The sequence below is a fragment of the Stegostoma tigrinum genome, chromosome 32, assembly GCF_030684315.1.
Source record: "Stegostoma tigrinum isolate sSteTig4 chromosome 32, sSteTig4.hap1, whole genome shotgun sequence".
In the NCBI taxonomy this organism is placed as follows: Eukaryota; Metazoa; Chordata; class Chondrichthyes; order Orectolobiformes; family Stegostomatidae; genus Stegostoma; species Stegostoma tigrinum.
The window spans coordinates 6,763,211-6,785,289 of NC_081385.1; the positions used below are offsets into that span (position 1 = coordinate 6,763,211).

At 42.2% G+C, this 22,079-nt stretch overlaps 1 protein-coding gene across 4 annotated transcripts in view; it reads left to right on the forward strand.

Annotated features, from left to right (window-relative positions):
- zbtb16a (zinc finger and BTB domain containing 16a) overlaps nt 1-22,079 on the forward strand; it is a 256,217-nt gene that overhangs the window by 211,891 nt on the left and 22,247 nt on the right. For all 4 annotated transcript variants that reach the window (XM_059639023.1, XM_059639021.1, XM_059639020.1 and 1 more), the window contains one exon: nt 8,324-8,494. In XM_059639023.1, coding sequence (XP_059495006.1) covers nt 8,324-8,494 — 171 coding nt within the window. The remainder of the gene's footprint in view (nt 1-8,323; nt 8,495-22,079) is intronic.

Consider the following 22,079-nt stretch of genomic DNA (forward strand, 5'->3'; position numbering starts at 1 on the left):
GCATGCAGCAGACGTGAAAATCAGAAACTAAAACAGAAATTGCTGACAAAACTCAGCAGGTCTGCCAGCATCTCTGGGAATTTAAAAGGAGTTTTGAGTCCAGTGACCCTCTTGAGTTCTAATTTAAAATCAGACCCTGGCCAGCTTGTACAGGTTATCCGACACCAAGTAATGAATCTGTCAGTTGTAATGTCAGGAATGCTCATTCCAATTTCTAAAGCCATGCTATGCTGCCCCAGCTCTGCTGGGCTGAACTCCCGGACTTAGTCATCTGGTCTGAAACCCTTCCCAGGATCAGTATAAGCTAGTTAGGCACTTGTTATAGAGCTGAAGAAACAAGTTGTACCATGGACAGTACCCACATAAAGACAGCGTGCTTTCAGTGAAGGCACAAATTACAACTGCAGACCTTCAGAAATAGAATAGCACTTTGAAACCAGTCACAGAAAAAGTTTTGATCGTGGAGTTGAAAGGAAGTTCTGTTTTTTTTTAAAGTTGGGGTAGGGAGTTATTTTCTGTTAGCTGAAAGGGAGAGAAAGGAATTGGTGCTGTAATTCCATTAATGAAAGTCTGGGTCTGGCTGTACTGTATTCACTGCCTTGGGCTAAAAAGCCTGAGGTGTTTGGTGATTAAACACACTGTAATGGGATTGTTATTAAATCACCCCAAGCCCCCTCCCCAACCACCGTTGTAAAGACTTTAATTCCACCAGCTTGACCCCTCTTGCCCTCCATCTTGGCCTCTGTCTCTGCGCCTGAATCTTTGTAGATTTTAATTTGCCCCACCACGTTCTGTAAAATTAATGGCAGTGATTTCAGCCTTTGTCTGCAAAGCAGTACAGGAAGATTCTGTTGGAGATTTCCTTTTGTCTAATGCGATGGCTACCGTGGAAATGAATGATAGCTGTTTGAGGTGCCTCCCTCCCCACCTTTATGTAATTGCCAAGAATTTAAAAAAAAGCTCTTGTGTCAAAGTTGAAATTACTCAGAATCAAGAGAATCTCTTTCAGAATTTGTTTGTGACTGTTATGTAATTATTTGGGGTGGGTGAATTCTCACTTCTCCCCCACTCCCCTTCTCTGTTGCCTCAATAACACTGAAAATGTTGCTCTGAGATCTCAGTTTAATATTTGTAGTTCAAATGTGTCATTTGCTGCAGTGTTGTTAGTGTTTACATCCCATGTGAGCTACCTGTCGGTTTTCACTTCATCTAGTGCTGTCAACATTCCTTTTCCTTTGTGGGACTTCCCTTACGTACAACTAGGCTGTTCACCCTGACCAGTCCAGACAATTTGCCCTTGCCCAGTGTGCTGTCTCACTTGGGATGTTCTTCCTGAATTGGGATTTCTAGTGACTGTATTTCATTTATGACTTCACGTTTTGCCTTCCAACCCCCGCCTCCAGTATATTTTCTGTATGTCTGCTTTATGCATGATTTTGAGGCCTCCCTCAGTTTTTGCTTTTCTACCGAAAGTTCAGCCTTTTCTGAGAGGTCTTCCCCATGTATTCTGTTCTGAATTTGAGGCTGCTTATTTGATACAAGTACTTTGTAGCTTTAAATGATGTTACCAAACTATAGAGCCATCTCTTTCCTTAAAAAGAATACCTTTAAGTATGGTTGTGTCATTTTCAATGCATTCTGTCTAGAATTGGATAACTTCTACCAGACCTATATTGTAAAAAAAACTGTTTTGTAAAAAACCATCAAATAGCGACACTTCTGTGGAATGTTACACTGTGTGGTTTATTTTGAGCTAGTGTGCACAACAGTAGAATCCTTGCTGCTTCTCTGCACTCACTGTAGCTGGTCTGGTTTGGTAGCTGAAGCCAATTAGTTTCACAAATGAGAGTCCAGCAGTTGTCGAGAGGATTTGTCACGGCCTTAGGCCTCGGTCTCAGAGCTTTGTTCTCCCCGACTCCCCTGCTAGACGCCATTGTTTCTTTCTCTCACCCCAGCCCATTTCCCCCCCACCCCCCCTCCTCCTCCTGCCCCCCACCCCACCCACCTCCCCCACCTCCCCCAACAGTGACGGCTGCTCACTGTGGATTTATACAGGCCTGGCGGCCTAGTCTCACAGGCTTTGCAGCTGGCTGGAGTGCTTTGGGCCTAAGTTCTCCTGACCTTTCACCTGGTCCTGCTGTCATTTTGAAAGTTATGGACAAGCGGGCCACATACTTCGTGGGATTACTGAGTGTGAGAGTGATTTTGGGGGTTTAGATATGAGAGTCCTGTATTCACTGGAAAGCACAAAGGCTTAGTTAGAATTTCAGTGGGGCTTAATGCTGAGCCACTACAATGCCTCAGTAACTCTGTGGCATGGTCACCCGGCCTGCTTAATGAGTCCTTATTCTCTGGTTCGTTAAATCTTTTAAAGTCGATTTGAGGGGCCTGCTACACTCTGTTTTTGCTGTTTTATTACTGTTTTGTTGTTGTTGAATATTCTGACCAAGCTAAGACATAGAGCACTCACGTTCAGGAGAGGTTTAGGAGATGGTACAAGTTGCTAAGATTGACGTGTAAAGCATTCAGGGGACTGAAGAGGAGTAAGCAAGCTTTCAACATATTACGTCTTTAGGACAAATGTGCAACTTGTATATCCGAATCATGCCTTCTGAAAGAGAAAATTGAGCAATTATATGAAGAGCGGTTTGCAGGGCCACGGGGGAAACACAGGTAATTGGCCTCCCTGAGTAGCTCTAGGATTAGGCATGTACACATAAGGCTAAGCAGGTCTGGCAGCATCTGTGGAGGGGAAAACAGAGTTAACGTTTTGGGTCCGGTGCTCCTTCCTCAGAACTGTTCGAGGACATTAACTCTTTATTTTCTCCTCCACAGATGCTGCCAGATCTGCTAAGCTTTTCCAGCAACTTTGTTCCTGATTTACAGCATCTGCAGTTCTTTTGGTCTTTACATGTAAGGCTAAATGGCCTCAATCTTTGCTATAACCTATCCTGTCCTTTCAGGATGTCTGTTGTATAATTTTGTTTTTAAGGACATTTACTTAAGGCGACCTCTTGCTTGATGTTGAATGAAAAAGTGTTTGTTTTGGAGAGAGCACAAGGTGTTTGTTGCTGAAGCGGTAGAATAGCAGTTGACAATAACATTTAGAACCTTGCGGGAAAGGACTGAGAATTCTCCTTCAAACACCAAAGGCTGACTCTGACATGCAAACAGATAAAATGTTTTTATTCCCCCCTCATGTTGAAGTTGAGTGCAAAGTGTAACCTCATCCCACCCCCACCCCCCACCCCCCCAGTGGGAGATGAGTATTCCAAGTGCAGTGATCGTATGGACTTCCCTGGGAAGGGGTTGGAGAAGAAGCATTGTATCGTTCCCACTGTTTCTCAAGAAGCAGTAGTGTGACCTGTGACCCTGCCAATAGAAAGAAATGCTTATGAAAGGATTCTGTTTAATCCTCGTCAAATCAGTTTAAAGATTGGGGGGGGGTGGGTTTAAAAAAAACTCTCCTTTTAAAAACAGATCTTTCATCAGAATAACATTTCAAAGAATCGTGAGCAATGAAACAGTATGTGGGTCGTCTTACTTTGAACGTAACAATGCATTCTGATTAAATTAGAAAGCTGTATTATATTGGGGAAACGTCCTAAATCTACAATGGAATACATGTGTTCTCATTTCCCAGATATCAGAAGAAAATAATACCAGCAGATTTAATGTTGAGGATTATGTGTTTCCAGTATATCTTCTGAATGACTGGCGAGTAGCCAGCAGAGATTCTGCTAGACCTGAGGTTGTTTAAGATATCGTTCAATCTCTGAAGGTTATTGACCAGTTTGTGATTGTGTTACCTAATGCCAATCCTGCAGTAGCTTGTATTGCGATTGAGGGTTTGAGGCTCCAGCAGAAATCTCCTGCTAAAGTTAAAATAGTCACTTGCATGTTGTGACTGTGCTTACATGGTGGTAAATGTGGTTGCTTTATTATTGACTTGTGCAGACTCAAAATATGAATTGCTTGACTCCACTGGGCATCTGTTGTTAGCCTTGACACAGATGTGCAAAATACTCCAGTTGTACTGATCAGTGCTGGATAAACAGTCTGGCTGTGTCCACTATGCGATTTGTGTAATTTGGCAAACCCTGTGTGCAGGTAGCAATCCCTTCCTTTAAGGAACAATTAGCATTTCCCTGTGAAACAGCTTCTTGACTGAAATTGCTTTTGCTGAATGTGTACCTTTTGCATAGCAGTTGTCTGAATCAAGCATCAATGAGTTCAAGACAAATTCCTCAAAGTAGCTACATATTTGAAGGGGCTTCTAGCAGAGAAATTTATGTCAATTATGACCATGGGTTTGGTGCGAGAGGATTGGAGGGTGGCTACTATAATGCCTTTGTTTAAGAAAGGTTGTCGGGAGAAGCCTGGGAACTGTAGACCAGAGAGTCTGACAGTGGTGGTGGGTAAGTTGTGAAAGAAGATTTTGAAAGATAGGATTTTGATTTAATTTGGAGAGGCAAGGACTGATTAGGGATAGTCAGCACTGTTTTGCGAAGGAGTTTTTTGAGGAAGTAATCCAAAAGATTGAGGACAGACCAGTAGATGTTGACATGCACTTCAGTAATGCCTTTTATCAAGGGTACGTTCATTAGTAAAGTTAGACTGTGAGATCCAGGAAAAGCTTTCCAATTGGATACAAAATTGGCTTGTTGGAGACGGAGGATGGTGGTGGAATTTATGTTTCAGACTGGAGGCCCGTGACCAGTGTTGTTCTGCTGAGATTGGTGCTGGGTCCACTTTTGTTTGTCATTTGTGTAAACGATTTGGATGAGAATTTAGAAGACCTGGTTACTAAGTTTGCAAATGACACCAAGATTGATGTTTTAGTGGGCAACGAAAAGGTTATGTAAATTTATAAAGAGATTTTGATCAACTGGGTCAATATGGGCTGAGGTGTGGCAAAAGGAGTTTAATTTGGATAAATACAAGGTGTTGCATTTTAGTAAAACAAACAAGGCAGGACTTATACAGTTAATTGTATGGCCTTTGTTATTAATGGAGAACAGAGAGACCTGAGGGTTCAGGAGCACATTTCTTTGAAATTTGCATCACATGTAAGCAAGGAGGTTTCGAACGTTTGCCTTCGTTGCTCAGACCTTTGAATATAGGAGTTGGGATGTCATGTTGAAGTTGTACAGGATGTTGGTTAGGCCTCTTCTGGCATACTGTGTCCAGTCCTGGTCACCGTGTATAGGAAGTATATTATTAAATTGGAGAGGATTTAGGAAGGATTTACTAGGACGTTGCTGGGAATGAAAGGTTTGAGTTGTAAAGATAGGCTGGGGCATTTTTCACTGGAGTGTAGGTGTTGAGGGGTGATAAAATCATGAGGGGCATGGATGAGGTGACTAACAATGGTCTTTTTCCATAGGGTGGGAAAGTTCAAAACTAGGGGACACACTTTTAAGGTGAGAGGAGAAAGATTAAAAAGGACATGAGGGACATTTTTTTTAAAAACAGTGGTTTGTATGTGAAGTGAACCACGAAAGGAAATGGTAAATGCAGGTATAGTTGCAACATTTGAAACACATTTGGATAAATATATGAATAGGAAAGGCTTGGAGGGACTTGAGCCAAATGCAGGCAGGTAGAACTAGATTGGTTTGTGAACATGGAAAGTGTGGGCTGGTTGGACCGAAGGGTCTGTTTCCATGCTGTATGACTGTCATCTACCACTCAGTTAGCTAATGTTTGATTTGCTCCTTGAGACATCTATCCTTACGTAATGAAGGAACAGCAGGCTTAATTATTTTTTAATTTTCACCTGACCCCTAGCATTGATAGCTCATTGTGTCTGAAGTTTTGGGTGTCAGTGGCATATTTTTTAGTGAACTGCTTCCTGACAATACAAGCCCTGACTGGCAGAGTTTTTAATTAGTTTGTCATCAACCTGTTCAGGAGCAGGTTGCACTTGAATTTAGGCTTTCTGGCTCAGAGGTAGGGACACTGCCACTGTACCACAGCCCCACCACTGACCCTGCCTCAGGTTGAGTATAATTTCCAGGTGAGTTTACCTTTGTTATAGACAGTAACATTTGAGAAACTAGATTGTAGTCTTAATATTTTTTATTGAACCTATTTTTCTAATCAATCTGTTCAGAGATGTTATTGCACAACTTTTGGCTCAGGTGGGACTCGAAACCGAGCCTCCTGGCCCAGGGGTAGGGACAATGCTACGGTGCCACAAGGGGGCCCTAGGAAATAGATTCTATCTCTCACTTCTTGAGTCTTTTAATCGGCGTAAACACCTCAATTAGATCCTTTACGCTCAGTGGAACACAAACGTTGTGTCTACAAACTGTCGTCTTGTCAGCTTTATTACGTCAGTGGAATGGAGAATGATGCGAGGTGCAGCACAGAGAGAAGCTGGATGCTGGAAATTTGAGTGTCTTTTGGGCCTTCCGTTTTTTCAGTTTCGCGTGAGACTGCGAAAGCAGAGTGTCCTTCACCAGGTGCTTGCTGTTGTGGGATGGCCATGTCTCGACAGTAGTGACCTGAAGCATTGAGGCTGGCCGCAACATTGAAACTCCCAGAGCTCTGGCAATTTATTGTGCATCAATCCAGTTAATTTTGTCACAGTGTTCTCAGGCTATTAAGTTCATTTTCTGGTATCCTGTTTCATGATGATCTCATGATCACCTAACCTTTAAAATGAAAATGAATTCAATTACCTCGGTGCCCATGTAATGTGTATCATTTGGTCAACTATCTGCAAAATCGGTGACAATGTGAACATGGAATATGTTTTGGAGTAATAAGGCTTAATTTGGTCACATTAAGGACATGTTCGTATCACTGGACTAGAAAGGAAATATCAAACAGAATTGCAGATTTTTGATTGTGTTTCGAGTGCTATAAATAATCCTACTCTTCATATTGGTAAAAACGTTGTAGAGATAAGAGGATGGCTTTAGTGGTGCAGTGGTAGTGCCTCTGCCCCCGAGCCGAGAACCTCAGTTCCACTCCTGCCTGCTCCAGAAGTGGATCGTCACATCTCCAAACTGGTTAGTCAGGATATTTATCACGATAGTGATCAGGATAGGGTAAAAATTTGCTGGATTGAAACGAAAACACAGGTTATGGATGTCAGCAAAGAGTGAACTAGTGGGGCTGTTTACTTCAACAAAGAGAAAACTGAAAGTTGACCTGGCAGAGGCCTTTAAGTTTGTAAATTCAGAACAAAACCCCTTGTTATCTTGAGAGTAGTTAATGCAGAACTTGTCTCAATTAATTTTGCAATAACTAATATGGCAGCATAAAATTTATTTCAACAAAAGTTGGACAAACTAACAACAGAGAAAGAAACAGAAGAAAATGGTGCATGCTTGGATTAAAGGGTCAATGTGGAGCATAGATGTTAGCGCAGCCCTGTTGGGGCAGTTGGCCAGTTCCTACATGGACACGTCTAGATATTTTCCAATTAACCTGTACAGAGATGTTATTACACATCACTACTGCAAGTGGGGCTTGAACCTGGACTTCTAGCTTAGAGATAGGGACACTACCAATGTGCCTCATAAGCCCCCGAGATCAGTTCTATGCAATCACTAACTAGTAATGCCAGCTTCTGATCATTAGCTATTGATTACTTGTATTCTGTGGCAACTGCAGTAGGTTTAGGTGTATTTGCTGGCGTGGACATCCTGTTTTCATGTAGTCTGTCTACTTTCAGTCAGGAAGAATGGTGATTTTAGTGGCCTCCACATTGTATTCTGTCATTGTACTCCGGCTCTGAGGGGGTTACAGGGAATATTTATTTTACAAAATAGAGGCTGGAATAGCCCGCTATATCCTTTTTCAAAATCCCTATTTGTATCATATGAAAATCAACGGAAGGATGATCCTCCAGATAAGTTTATGTCAGCTCTCACCATTTTCCAAAGAGTTTTGCCTTCATGTTTGTCAAGAGGTTAAAGCTGCTTTCAGTAACGCCGGCTTTTATTTCTCACAATACAACAGTGACTAGACTTTGAAGATTCTTTGGGTCTAAAGCTGTTTTGTACATCCTGTAAAGGATAGTGTACAAATTCAAGTCTCTTCCACCTTTGCTCAATGATATAAATCAGATCACCGGATGGAAATTTCTGCAGCAAGTTTAATAGGTAACTAATAAGTAAATTGAACAATTTCTTCAAAACAATAGGAAGGAAAAGACATGATGCTGTTGAGAGAAGGGACTAATAGGTTTTGGAAATTGATTGGTGAGCTTGTCACTACTTAAACTTTTTTTAACCGGTTGTGAACATGAGCAATGGTAATTAATTGCAGTTTAACCAACGACTGTTTTATTTTCTGTATTGTTGAACAGGTACTGACATGGCTGTCTTCTGCTTGCTCTGTGGGAAACGGTTCCAGACACAGATTGCTCTGCAGCAGCATATGGAGGTGCACGCTGGAGTTCGCACTTACATCTGCAGTGAATGTGACCGAACTTTTCCAAGCCACACAGCACTGAAGCGTCATCTCAGGTCACACACAGGTATGGAGTCCCAATCCACGGTGAATATGTTACCTGTTCTCTTGCTCAAAGCTCCAAATAGAGCTGGCTTAAGAGTCTTTGAAGAGCCGCTAACTGATATTGAAAAGCAGGACCTCTAGGCTTGCAATCTTTGGATTGCTCTCTATGTTGTCATGTGCTAGTGAGACTAGAAATAGGAAGCTATGAGTTGACCATGTGGCTAAGGTGCTGGCGAAGGAGGGAGAGATTTGGATATCTAGCTCTCTTCCAGGACAGGCGGAACCTATACAAGAAGGACAATTTGCCCCTAAACTGGAGGGGCATCAATATCCTGGCAGAGAGGCTGACTGCTCCCATTCGGGAGGGTTTAAACTAGTGTGGCAGGGAATTGGGAACCAAAACAGTTGGTCAGCACATGAAGTATTCATTTGAAGAGAGGACAGAGGTTAAATCAACCGGTCGGGAGTACAGGCGGTTTCAGATTAATGAACATGGCAGGACTAGCGGTCTGAAGTGTATTTATTTTAATGCAAGAAGTATAACAGATAAGGCAGATGATCTTAGAGCCTGGATTAGTGTATGGGACAACAATGTGGTAGCCATTACAGAAACTTGGTTGAGAGAAGGGCATGACTGACAACTCAATATTCCAGTGTTTTAGGCAAGATGGGGAGAGACGAGAAAGGGGTGGGGGAGTTGCATGACTGATTAAAGAAATGTCACAGCTCTAGTAAGCGAGGATATCTTGGAGGGCTCATCCAGCAAGGCTGTATAGGTACAGCACAAGAATGAGAAAGGTGCAGTCACTATGATGGCTTTAGTCCATGATGTATAGGCCTCCCAATAGCCAGTGGGGATTAGAGGAACAGATATATAAGCAAGGTTGTGGTGGCAGACAATTTTAATTTCCTCAACATTCACTGGGACTCCCCTTCGTGCCGTTGTGCGTTCCCCTTCGTGGATTTAGCTGGGGCAGATTTGTTAGGTACATCCAAGTGGGATTCTGGAAATGTTATGTAGATAGTCCAACTAGAAAAGGGGCTGTATTAGATGTTGTACTGGAGAATAAGTGTGGCCAAATGATTTGAAGTTTCAATGGCGTACGTTTTGAGAATAGTGATCATAATTCCATAAGTTTTCATATAATTATAGAAAAAGATAAGATTGATCCTTGGCTAATTACAACAGTGTTAGGCAGGAACTGGAAAAACTAGATTGGGAGCAGCTCTCTGAAGGTAAATCCACTTCTGAGATAGAGTCTTTTAAAAGCCAGTACACCAGTGAGGATGAGAGATAGGATGCAAAGATTTGGGAACCTTGAATTATAGGAGAGGTGTTTCTTGCTTTAAAAAAAAACTGTGTGCTGAACGTCAGAGACAAAAACAAAAATTGCTGTAAAAATTCAGCAGGTCTGGCAGTATCCGTAGGGAGAAAGCAGAGTTGACGCTTTGGGCCCGGTGACCCTCCTTGTGTTCTAAACAGGGGTCACTGTACATGAAGTATTAACTTTTCTTTCTCTTCACAGATGCTGCAAGACATGTTCTAAGTTTAGTTAAAAAGAAGGAAGCATTTTCTGTTTAGGAAACAGAAACCAAATAGGGTGCTTGAGAAGTGTAGAGGAAGCACAAAAGAACTGAAAAGAAATTTGAGGGCTGAAGAGGCCATGCAGTGTCCATGACAAGTAGGGGTAAGGAGAATCCCAAGGCATTTAATACATACGCTAGGAGCAAAAGGGTAACTAGGGAAAGGGTAGGTCTACTTAGTGGCAAGGAGAGGGTGAGTGAAGTTTGTGTGGAGCAAGAGGAATTGGGTGAGGCCCTTTAATGTATATTTCATATTGGTATTCACCAAGGAGAAAGGCATGGATCATGGTAAATGTAGAGAAGGGTTTGTGGAAAAGTCTCCTTCCAAGGGCAGAAAGTCAAGGACTGGGGCGGGGGGCGGGGGGGATGGGGTCTGCGGGATGGTGCAGCAAAGGTTTAATGTGAAAGCGGGAACTTTTAAAGATGTGTGAAACAAGTGTAGGTGCCTGGGAACATGGTAAAAGCAGGTATGATAGCAATGTTTAAGAGGCATTTAGACAGACACCTGGACAAACAGAGAATGGAGGGATACTGTCCGTGTGAAGGCAGATGAGATTAATTAAGGTTAATATCATGGTTGGCATAGGTACGGTGGGCCGAAGGGTCTGCTCCTTGTGCTGTGCTGTGCTGTACTGTTCTATGTTCTAGTCCCACTCCAGGAGTGGATGGGTTGATGATGATCACTATGACAGTGAGGGAGGGTTACAATATTGGAGGTTTCACCTTATTGGGTGAGGTGTTAAACCAAAACACTTCCTCAGATGGATCCCTCGATATTATTTCAAAGAGGAGGTGCCTTTCTCTTAGCAAATGCCTAAAAACAGATGATCTGATCAAATGGGTTGTTGTATTTCGTACGTTAAAACAGCGACAATTCTTCAAAAGTTGCTTTTTTAGACACCTGTTCTCAGTACGTTATCCACTGATAAATGAAGGTAAAAGCTACCTGTACTCATGACAGAGCCTGTGTTTGTTTAATAAGAATCTCTTGATCAAACCAGACCAGGGGCCTAATCAACACGAAACAATGTGATTTCTGTTTGGTGTTGTGAGATTGTGTGCTACTTGTTCCATACAGAAAAACAATGGACAGTTGATGGGACACAAGACTTTCTATATTTTAGTACTGTACATGAGTAATTATAGGGCTAAAGGCATTCAGCTGCTTAATCTGCTTGGAAACAGTGAAGCAAGCCCCCAACTGAATGCTGAACCAAGTCCCATCTGAAATGCTGATTGCAATTAAAGTAGCAATTAACTCAATAGAAATTTAATGTTTCAGTTAAAATAGAAACAATTAATGCAATCTCAGCTAATTCACACTTAACCCCAGGACAGATCAATTTGTACAGAGCATGATAGAACTTCCAATCATTGCACAGAGCCTCCCTGCTTTCCCCTTAACAAGATTGTTATTTTGCTGTGTGGCTTGGGGGAGAACTTCCCCACCCCCACTTTCTTTTGTGTTCTCCCTCCCTGTTTCTTTCTATCAATATCTCTCTGCCTTCCCACCCTGTCTCTGTCTGTCTTCCCAACAAGTACAGCATCCTCCTAGCATCCCCCTCAGTTGACTCACCTCTCTAGGCTGAGGTTCAGTGTGTCATTGTCTGGAATGTGTGGATAGCTGTTGAGCTTGTGCACCACCGTTCACCATGTACGCAGCTGAAGGCTGTCATTCTATCCAGTCATTGTCATCAACTTCCACTGATGTGTTTGCCATCAGTTTCCTGTGCACCCCACATGCACCTTGCTTGCACACGTTGAGAGCAAGTCTAATGCAGAAATTAAGCTATTACAGCTAGATCAAAAAAAACCCAATGTTACATTGGTACACCAAACTTGTGATCCACTGCCACAAAATCAAAATAAATTCTACTGCCTCCCACTCAAAGGTGCTCTTTCCCAGAACCTGTTGTTATACGTTTGCAACAGTTGCTTAATTTACTTCAAATTCTGTGCTGTTCTTTTCTTTGATCGTGTCTTGCATAGCACACCAACAGTCTGATAGCTCAACCTACCCAGCTCCAAACTCCGACCTCCAAACTCTGTTGAGCAACTTGATGGTAATTCTTCCACTTAAATGTCTTCCAACACACATCATGTCCTAACAGGATGGTGTGTTGAAGAGAAGAACAGGTGCATTTTCCCATTTCAAATCATTTTTTACTCAAGATCTTTGAAACTGGCACCAAACCATTGGTGCCACTAGACCACTGCCATTTGAATTGAGCCCATTGTTTCTCCTCCTTTCATTCTTCATTATGTGCTGCATCTCTACCCGCTGGGCCCTTTACAAAGAGAATTTATTATTCTGTGTACAAAGGAGTTGACACTTTGTTTTAATCTACTGTCACCGCATTTGCATGTAGATCCTTACCCTGCTACTTTGAGAATCATTAACTTCAATGGGATAATTCCTCCATTTAAAATGATTGGTTTGGTCCTTCCTTTTAATTTGACATTTCATTCCCCCTTTACTGGGACCATGTTATCACCTTCCAAGGAAATTGGTATATTACGCAGGGTGCATTTGAAAATGAATGAGTTGGATAATGATGATGGATAAGAATGAATTTGTGGGCAATGTGGGTCATAAGCTCAGGTGTAATGAATATAAAATTTGGTCACGTCCCTGTGATATAATTGCTTCATCTGATTCTTCTTCTTAGCCTTTCCCATAAGCAGCTGCGACTTGCATGTATAGTCTTTTTAACATTATATAAAATCTCTCAACTTTCTCAGAGGGAGTGTTGTCTAACAAGATTTGTCAATCAGGCCTTGTAAAATAAAGATTTGCATTCTCCTAGGGCTTTTCAAAACCACAGTCATTTCAAGGTGCTTTGCAGGAAGTGGAGTACTTGTTGAAGTGTCATCATGTTGCACGCTGGGAAGCACAGCCATTTTTACACAGTAAGAAATTTGAAGCATCAACCTTTTGACTTTGAGACAAACATGCTACTGACTGCGCCAAGGCTGACACCAGATATTAGGACAAGTAACCAAAGGCTTGGTCAAAGAGAGATGATTTAAAGAGGAGAGAAAGGAATAGTGAAGTGGAGAAGTTTGGGAATGGAACCCCTGGGGTGGGGCAAAGCAATGGAAGGTATGACAGTGATGAAAGTCAAGGATGATCTATGGTTTGGAACTGGAGAAACCCAGACATTGTGGGGGATAATGACAGTGTCACTTCACTAGAAAGCAGACCAATTCCCTCCAGTGAAGTTAGTGCCTTAAAAATAGTTGAGCACTACTTAAAAACTCAGTTGCCCTTCAGGAATTGTAAATACCTCATTCTTCAGTGAAGGAATGAACTTTTATTGAAGATTTTGTCCATTTTCTTTTCAACACTGCAATTACATCAGACGAGCAGCTGCACAGTAAGAGGCTCTCTCAAAAACCATCAGCATGGAACAAAAGACTGTGCTTTTCTTTTAAATTTGCTGCCATGCTGTTTTCTTAAACTTTGCCACCATCAAAGGCAGTTTTAGTTTAGTGATGTGGTTGCTTTGCCACACTCCCATGCAAATTGCAAAAGCTGAGGAAATTCTGAGATTCTAGATGCAGGATTTTGCTTTCTCTTTGACTATTTGCGTGTAAGCTTTTAGGCTCCATTCCTGTAGGACACTGCAACCAGCACGCATTAGGCCTGATGATGCAGGGGGACCTGGGTTTGTGGATCTTAGTTTCTCTAACACTACTGTGAAAATGAACTGAGCACTTGTTGTTCCAACATAAGGGTTCTCCTCAGCACATTGAACGTGAATATGCTGTAACAGTTTGAAGAATTGAAACTGGACGTCAATTGCCCATGGCATCAAAGCCATGCCTGACTATTTACAATATTCCCTCCCAACCACATGTTCAAATTTACGGATCATTTTGGCCTCTGAAAGAATTGACTTTACTTTCAATTTGGTATCCACACCTTCCCCAGTCCCTGCTCTCTGTCTGCCTGCATCACCTTCTCTGAACTGTGTCTATTTAGTACTCCATTTTCCCTTGGATTTAATTTGCTTCATAATTAACGTTACACAAAATCTCAGTATTTCCCATCAGCTCAATAGACCTGGCAAGAATTTTTTGCTTCTGTTTTGCTCATGCTTCTTGGACGTGGGCTCTGCTGGCTGGCCGGCCAGCATTTATTGCCTATCCCTGGTTGCCTGTTGAGAAAGTGGTGGTGAGCTATTGCCTTGAACCCCTGCAAGTGTTGGGGTATAGGGAGGCCCACAATGCTATTAGGGAGGGAGATACAGGACTTTGACCCAGTGACAGTGAAGGAACAGTGAAATCTTTCCAAGTCAGGATGGTGAGTGGGAAATATATCAATGAGATTGTTTCTCAGGTGCACCGTCTCACTTGTCTCTATTCTAAATGTAATGCATTTCTGCAACATTTCATATGGAATTCTTGATGAATGTTAAGCAGTTAATCAAATTCATCTTGTTGCCAGCATCCTATAAATTTGATATATTTCAAATATCTGAGCAACACCTAAGGTCTAATTTATTGGACCTGGAGTTTTGATTTTCTGTCTCAGCAGAAGGTAAATGTACTGAAATTTCCCAGCACACGTTTTTGATATAGTACGAACTGCAGATGGTGGAGAATCTGAGATAACACGGTGTGGAGCTGGATGAACACAGCAGGCCAAGCAGCATCAGGGGAGCAGGAAAGCTGATGTTTCAGGCCGAGACCCTTTTTCAGAAATCTCCTCTGCTGCTTGGCCTGCTGTGTTCATCCAGCTCTACACCTTGTTATCACGCTTTTTTGATGATTGATTTGTATGTAAAGGAGTGAAATACTAGGGTTCTGTGGTGCAGTGGCAGTGTCATCGATAGATTCGATGTGGAGGTGCCAGTGTTGGCCTGGGGTGGACAAAGTCAGAAGTCACATGATACCAGGTTACAGTCCAACAGGTTTATTTGAGATGTCAAGTTTTTGGAGTGCTGCTGACTTTACCTGATGAAGGAGCAGTGCTCAGGAAGCTTGTGTTTTCAAATAAACCTGTTAGACTATAACCTGGTGTCATGTGATTTCTAGCATTGGTGGATGTAGTTCATGGTTTAAAGCCTGCCTGTCATGACAAATTTGAGCAGATTGATTATAATATCAAAAAAATGAAATAATTCATCTGAGAATTTCAATGGCGAAAGCTGCAGGCAGGAATTGATCGACAGTAAAATGAGTCAGTCTTTCCACTGTATGAGTAAACCTCTGACAGCAGTTGTATTGTCTTTTCTGGTTCCCAGAACTCTCAACCTTGCATTTAAAATCAATGTGTCAGCTTCATTGGGGAAGACGGTGATATAATGGTAATACCACTGACCTAATCATTCGGGCTAATGTGCCTGATTTGAGTGCAAATTCCACCATGGTCCTTAGAACTTTGTTCAACCCAACCCATCCTTAGCCTAATTCTGTCTTGACTAAGGTGCTAAATGTTCATCTCTGCCTTTCTTTACACTTTAGATTTGCTGAATCAAATGGCTCCCATCCTGTATTTGTCTATCCAGTGTGCCCTGCATCCTAAATCACACCAAGCCCCGTATACTCCTAATCCCTGTGCTTGCTGCCCAATTGGCTGCTGGTTAAGTAACACTTGATTTTGTTTTGGGATTCTGTCCCTTGCCCCTCCTAAATGTAACCTCCTCCATCCCGCAGCCCGCTGATTGATGTGCTCCTCTAATCCTGGCCTTTACACATCCCCCTGATTTTGACCACTCCACCATTCTTTCTACATTCTGCAAGTCCCTTCTTAAGCTTCTCCACCCCACGCCCCTCTCCTTTTAAGACACATCACTTAAAACCAGACTTTTTGACCAAGCTTTTGGTCATTTGGCCACACTCCTTACGTGACTCAACCTCAGGTTAACTTTTAAACAGTCCCGAGGGCACTTCACAGGATGTTATCTTTTTGTGAAGTAAATGTCAGTTATCAAATCCTGATAGTCATTATAAAATACATATTCTGCTTCACTGGCGCCCCTACAGGAAAGGAAATATACCTTTACCTGGTCTGACCTATACGTGGCTTCAGACTCCCCAACTTGGTTCCTATTGTATAAGGAGGAGATAGTGATGTAGTAGCAATGTTACTGGATTGGACAACTCATCCAGAGACTCAGTATGGGGGAGCATGGAATCAAATCCGTACCATGCCATCTGCTAAAATTTCAATTCAATTAGTAACTTTGAAATATAAAGCTAGTTTCAAGTAATGGTGACCAAGAATCCTCAATTCTTATAAAAGTCAATCTAATTCCCAAATGCCCTTTTCGGGAGGGCAGTCTGTCCTCACCTGGTCTGGCTTGCAGATGGGATAACTCCAGGCCCGCAGTGATGTGGTTGACTTTTAACTGCCCTCTGGCATGGGCAGTAAATGCTGGCCTAACTGGCGATGCCCATATCCCATTTCTTTTTAAAAAAAACTAATATTCTTTATCTCCAACCTACCCCTGCCGTCTCTCAATCAATTACTGATTGTCTATCTTAAAGACTGAAAGAAATGCTGTAAATCGGAAACAAAAACCAGAAATTGCTGGAAAAGCTCGGCAGGTCTGGCAACATCTGTGGAGAGAAATCAGAGTTAGTGCATCGGGTCTAGTGACCCTTCTATCTGTTGATTACCCGTAAATGTAACCATCCTATTGTTCTGATAGGCTTCCACATTCTATTGATTTCCGTTCAAGAATGTTCTCTTGAATTCTCTATTGGATTTATGAATGGTAACCTTGCATTTGTTCATCCTATCAAAGTCTTTCACAATCTTCAAGACCTTTGTAAAATCTTCTCTTCGTAGGTACAAAAGCTCTAGTCTGCTGTAGTCTTCCTGATTTTTTTACAACTTTGCAGGTAAATTGGTTTAGTCCACAAGGACAGTGGAGAAACTTTAAAATATGGCAAGATCTTAAAGAGTAGAGGAGTTTACTAGAATGATGGGATTTGGAGAGATTGGCAAAGCTGGGATTGTTCTCCTTGCAACGTGGGAGATTTAATCAAGGTGTTTAAAATTGTCAAGAGATTTTTAATAAACCTAATAATCTTCTCTACTGGTTTGGGGATTATTAACCAGCCGGTGCTGATTCATTGTGACTGGAGACAAAGTGAACCTGTTTTCTCAGGAGAGTTGTGACCTAGGTAAGCAGAATCAGTTATAATTTTCAAAATGGAATATTTAAGTGGGGGAGGGGAGGAGAAAGAAATTTGTAGGGCTTTGGGATCAGGGCAGGAGAGTTAGAATAATTGGATAATGCTTTCAAGGAGCCACCATAAGCATGATGGACTGAATGGCCTCATCATTCTGTAAGATGGATTCCAAACACACCATGGTATTTATTTCACAGTTTAGCTTTGAATCGAAATTTCATAATGGAACTGCCAGTAAGGTTCCAGCCAACTGCATCTGAAGTCTCTGAGATGTGGGTTGCCTGTGGCGCTTGTCATGTGCGCATCAGAACGCAATGGGGAGAGAGTTCTGAATGGTTGCCTGATGGTACTATCTGTACTTGTTTGGGTGAAACATCGTTTGACAACACCGAGCAGCTTGCTTAAGACATGGAAAAGAAAGAAGGCTAGTTTTTTTTGGTGCCTGAGGACACTGTAAAGAGTTTCACAGCCAGTGAAGTCCTTTAGATGTGTGTTGCCATAAAGGAATGTTCATCCAGAAGGTTCCATAAGCAGCCTTGAGACAGTGGTGGAACAATCATAGAACCTGCACTTGATTTACTAATGGAAAATCGAATATTGGCCAGGGAATAACTCCCTTGCTGTTCTTCAAAATAGTGCAATGGAATTTTAAAAAAAAATGCTCACATGAGACGATGACATCTGAGTCAACAGGTGAGTCAACCTCCGTTGTCAAGGGTGACAAAGAGGACAACATTGTTCGAGGTGCCAGGTAAGACTCAGCAGAGTATCGCAGATCCTTCAGTGCTCTTTTGGAGCAGGGCAGTGTGGCAGTCTCCAGTGTCCCGGCCAGTTTCTCTGGCAAGTTCACCCAAATCTAACGTCACAAAAGGAAAATGCTGTGCTTGGTGGAAGTCTGAAACATAACAGAAAATGGCCAACAGGGCTGGAAGTATCAGCAGAGAGAGGGAGAGAGAGAATCTGCATTCATGTTTTGAGTTTTTATAGCAGTGCAGTTCCGCAATTTGTACTGAAAACAAAAAATGCTGGAAATCACAGCGGATCGGGAAGTATCCATGGAGAGGGAGCAAGCGAACATTTTGAGTCTAGATGACTTAATCAGGGCTGATGAGTGTTCTAGACCCTAAACATTAGCTTGTTCTCTCACCATGGATGCTGCCTGATCCGCTGTGATTTTCAGTACAGATTCCAGCATCTGCCGTAATTTGCCCAGTTCCACTATTTCCTACTTTTACTGTGCATTTAGATTATTTCCTTTTGTGGTATTTGCAAATGGGCTGCCATGTTTGCTTACACCCAAAAGTGACTGATTTGCACGTCACTCTCTTTAGGACATGCTGGGTGCTATACCAATGCATGATCTGCATTTCTCTAAAGCTTGTAGCAAAGAAAATGGAGGTCAAGACTAAGGAAGCCTTCCTAAAATTGTGCAGGGCTTTTATGCAACCTCCCTTGGAGTACTGTTTGAATTTTAATCTCTGTATTTGAAGAGAAATATATTTGCATTGGAGACAGTACAATAAATGTTCACTTGAGAGAATTCTTCTCTGCTGAAGGGCTGAAAGAATTATGTCGACATTCCCTGGATTCGTAACAAGCGAGAGGTGATCTCATTGAAAGATAGAAGATTATGAAGGGATTTAACAGAGCAGGGGGAGGTTTCCCTGGCTGTGGAGCCTTGAAATGTGGGGCACAGTCCCTGGATAGGGAGACTGTTACTTCGGCTGAAATGAGAAGAAATGTGTGTACTTCATGGCCTGTGAACTTTAGGAGTGCTGTGCTCCAGAGGACTGTGGATGCCCCATTGTTAAATACATTTAGGGCCAAGAGACAGATTTTTGTTGTCGCAGGGATATCGAGAATGGGCAGGAAAGTGGATGTGGAGCCAAAGATCAGCATTGACAATATGGTCTGCTGCTCCTCCCCTTGCTGAAGGCATGGGGACCAATGATGGAGTGATGTTAACATCACTGCTTAAGAGACCAGAATTGAGAGTGCAAAGATCTGAAAGGTTATGGGGCTCGTGGTGGTTATATTAATGGGGAGGAGGAGGAGCTGAGGCCACAGAAGGACATGAAAGCTATAAAGGGAATTTTATAATAAAGACATTACTGAACTGGGAGCCAATAGATAGGGTAGAGAAATACACTCCAATTTTAGAAAAATTAAGTTTCCTTGTTACCCTTAAACGAGTTACCTATGTTTCTTATTGTTCCCTTTTTGGTTACCATTGGAAAGTTAGTTTATAAATGAACAAATGCCGGTGAACAGCAGCAGCAAAGAGAAGCCTCAGTAATTTCTTGCAGCTCAGACTTGGATTTAAAATCTCCCTGTGCTTTGATCTGGGCTCTTTGCTGTTTGCCATTCACTGCTGGCAGGCTGTCTTTGGCTGTGCAGACCAGTTAAGAGCCCCGGGCAGTGACAGATTTTTGCTGCTTATCACACACAATAAAACTTCATCTGTCCCAATGCTGTGTGTCACTGCTTGTTGGTTGTCACTACAGCCCTTGTGACAGCTGTTGCAGGTAATACACTGCTCGGGGCACAGGTGCAGACCTCTGGGCAGTCGATGGGGGATGAGAATTGTTCACTTGGCTACACGCTTCATGCCAGGCTTGTTGAGCAGGAGTTTGACATAATCAACATGCTAGAGGCTGACTATTGCTTGGCAACGACTTGAGTTTATTGCTACTTGTTTCACAGAGGATGTTCTTCATCGGAGTGGCAAAGACATATTTGCATTATTGCTCATGTATAATTTGTAGTTTTTAATTTTATAAAATTTAAAATCTTTCCTTCCCCAAATTCTCCACTGTTTCCCTTTATAGGGAAACCTGACCTCGATCAATTTCTCATGGTAGCAATGAACCTTATCCCTTTGCAGTCATAGGATGGAAGTGGAGCCCTCCTGTTAACAGGCTCCCATTGAAAAGGGACAACTATTTGAGATGATTCAGAGGAGGAAAGTTTTTTTTAGAAAAAGAACTCTTAAAAGTCAAGATCATTTGCTCCAGTGACTGACGTGAGAAACACAGTTGTCGCGCAGACAGACCTCAGAGCCAGCTCTCGCATGGCATGACCCTGTGCAGAGCAAACAAGATGAACAACTACTTAATGCCATCATTAAATGATCAAGCTCTGGAAGAAGCTGTTCAACCGATCATTCCTTTACTAGCAATCAGCCCTCCTCTCCTGCCCTTCCTTGTATTATTTCCAATTGGCTTTTGAAAGATATCGATTCCTTTTTACAACTCCTTTTGGGGCAGTGTGTTGCAGGTAACAAGAACAACTCTAGTGTTTAAAACAAAAGCCGCAGGTGTTTTGCTATTTCCCTAAATCGTTGTCATTTTGTTTCTACCTTTCCGCATGGAAAGCAATTTTCACTAGTGTGGCCGAGTTGTGTTTGAAAGTTGATACAAGTTAAAAGTTGGCCACAACTCCGGAATGAGTTCTGTTACCCTTCTTCAGGAGTGCAGTGGGTTTTTTTAGTGAGGAGACATCAGGTGCCAACAGTAACAACATCTCTGAAAACACAACGCTTCATCAATAACCTGAAGTGTCATTTAGACGCGAAACTTTAGCTTGCTCTCCCCACGGATGCTGCCTGACCTACTGTGATCTCAGGCATTTTTTGTTTTTAACTGCATCAATACTGCCTGGCTTATGTGCTGCTATCTAGGAATGCAACTCAAACCTATGAGTTTCTCATTATGGGCAACTCCTGTTAAGATGTCACTTTAAAGGGGATCAGATGCATCATTTGTTATGTGTTATGCTGAATCATGCTCAACAGGCAGTTTGGATTTAGAAAGCACAATGTGGTAAAGGCTCCTCATTCAACAGTATCCTTTAAGAGGGAATTAAATTAGCATTTGCAGGAGGAAATAAATTGGAGGAATAATGGGAAAAAAACAGGAGTGGGAGGAACTGGATTGTTCTTAAGTAGCAGGTTAGCTCTCTCCTGTACCAGTCTCCCATCCTATTTTCTGTTAATGTGCGGACGTGGCTTGACTGTCATCTGTCAGGAAGTGGGATTTAATTGGATGCCTTTCTCTTTCAAAAAGCTGGCCGAGATGTGATGGGTTGAATGACTGCTTCCTCCACTATATTGGAACAGAATATGAAGTTCACGTCAATTAACAAAACAATTAGCTAGATCTGACTCTGTCTGACAAATGGCGTACTTGTTGACAATGCAGTTAGTGAAAATAAACCTTGCAACCTTGGACCATCCTGAAAACAGTTTGGTTACCTGAATCAGTTTGCAATGAGTGCTGCTTCCTGGCACTGGCCAGCTTTAAAGTGGATGGAGAAAGAGAGGGGGACATCCAGAAGAAAGACCTTGGTGTGATGAATGGGATGGGGGAGCAGCAGTAGTTTAAAGGCAATTTATGCAAAGCCATTGATTGACATCAATGCAGTGAAAAGTGTAGGTTGCTGTTATTCGTTTAAAAAGCCGTGCTGCTAAGCTTCTACATTGAAATGTAGAGAATGTTGCACAGCCAGCAGCTTTCTTGCCATCTGCTCAAAAGTAGAAGGGACCACAAAAAAGTAGCTCTGCCTATTGCATTTCACTGGAGTATACTTGCAGGTTAGGGGTTGTGTGATGATGAATATTCTCTGCTGTGATAAATAGATGCATCAACAAAAGGATCAGATATCACTAAGATAAATAATTGGCAAATTAAAGTGGTTGCTAGATTTTGTTTGAATGGCCAGCATAAAATAGTTTTGGTTCTGTGGTGAAATATCTAGATATTGGCTTTGAAGGAAAGATATTTTTCTGTTTTAATTTGTCCCCCTCATCAAGTTTTGAATGAAGTGAGCCTTCTGTTCTGTGCACAGTCTGCAGCCCGTCCCGTAGTTTGTTGGCTGAC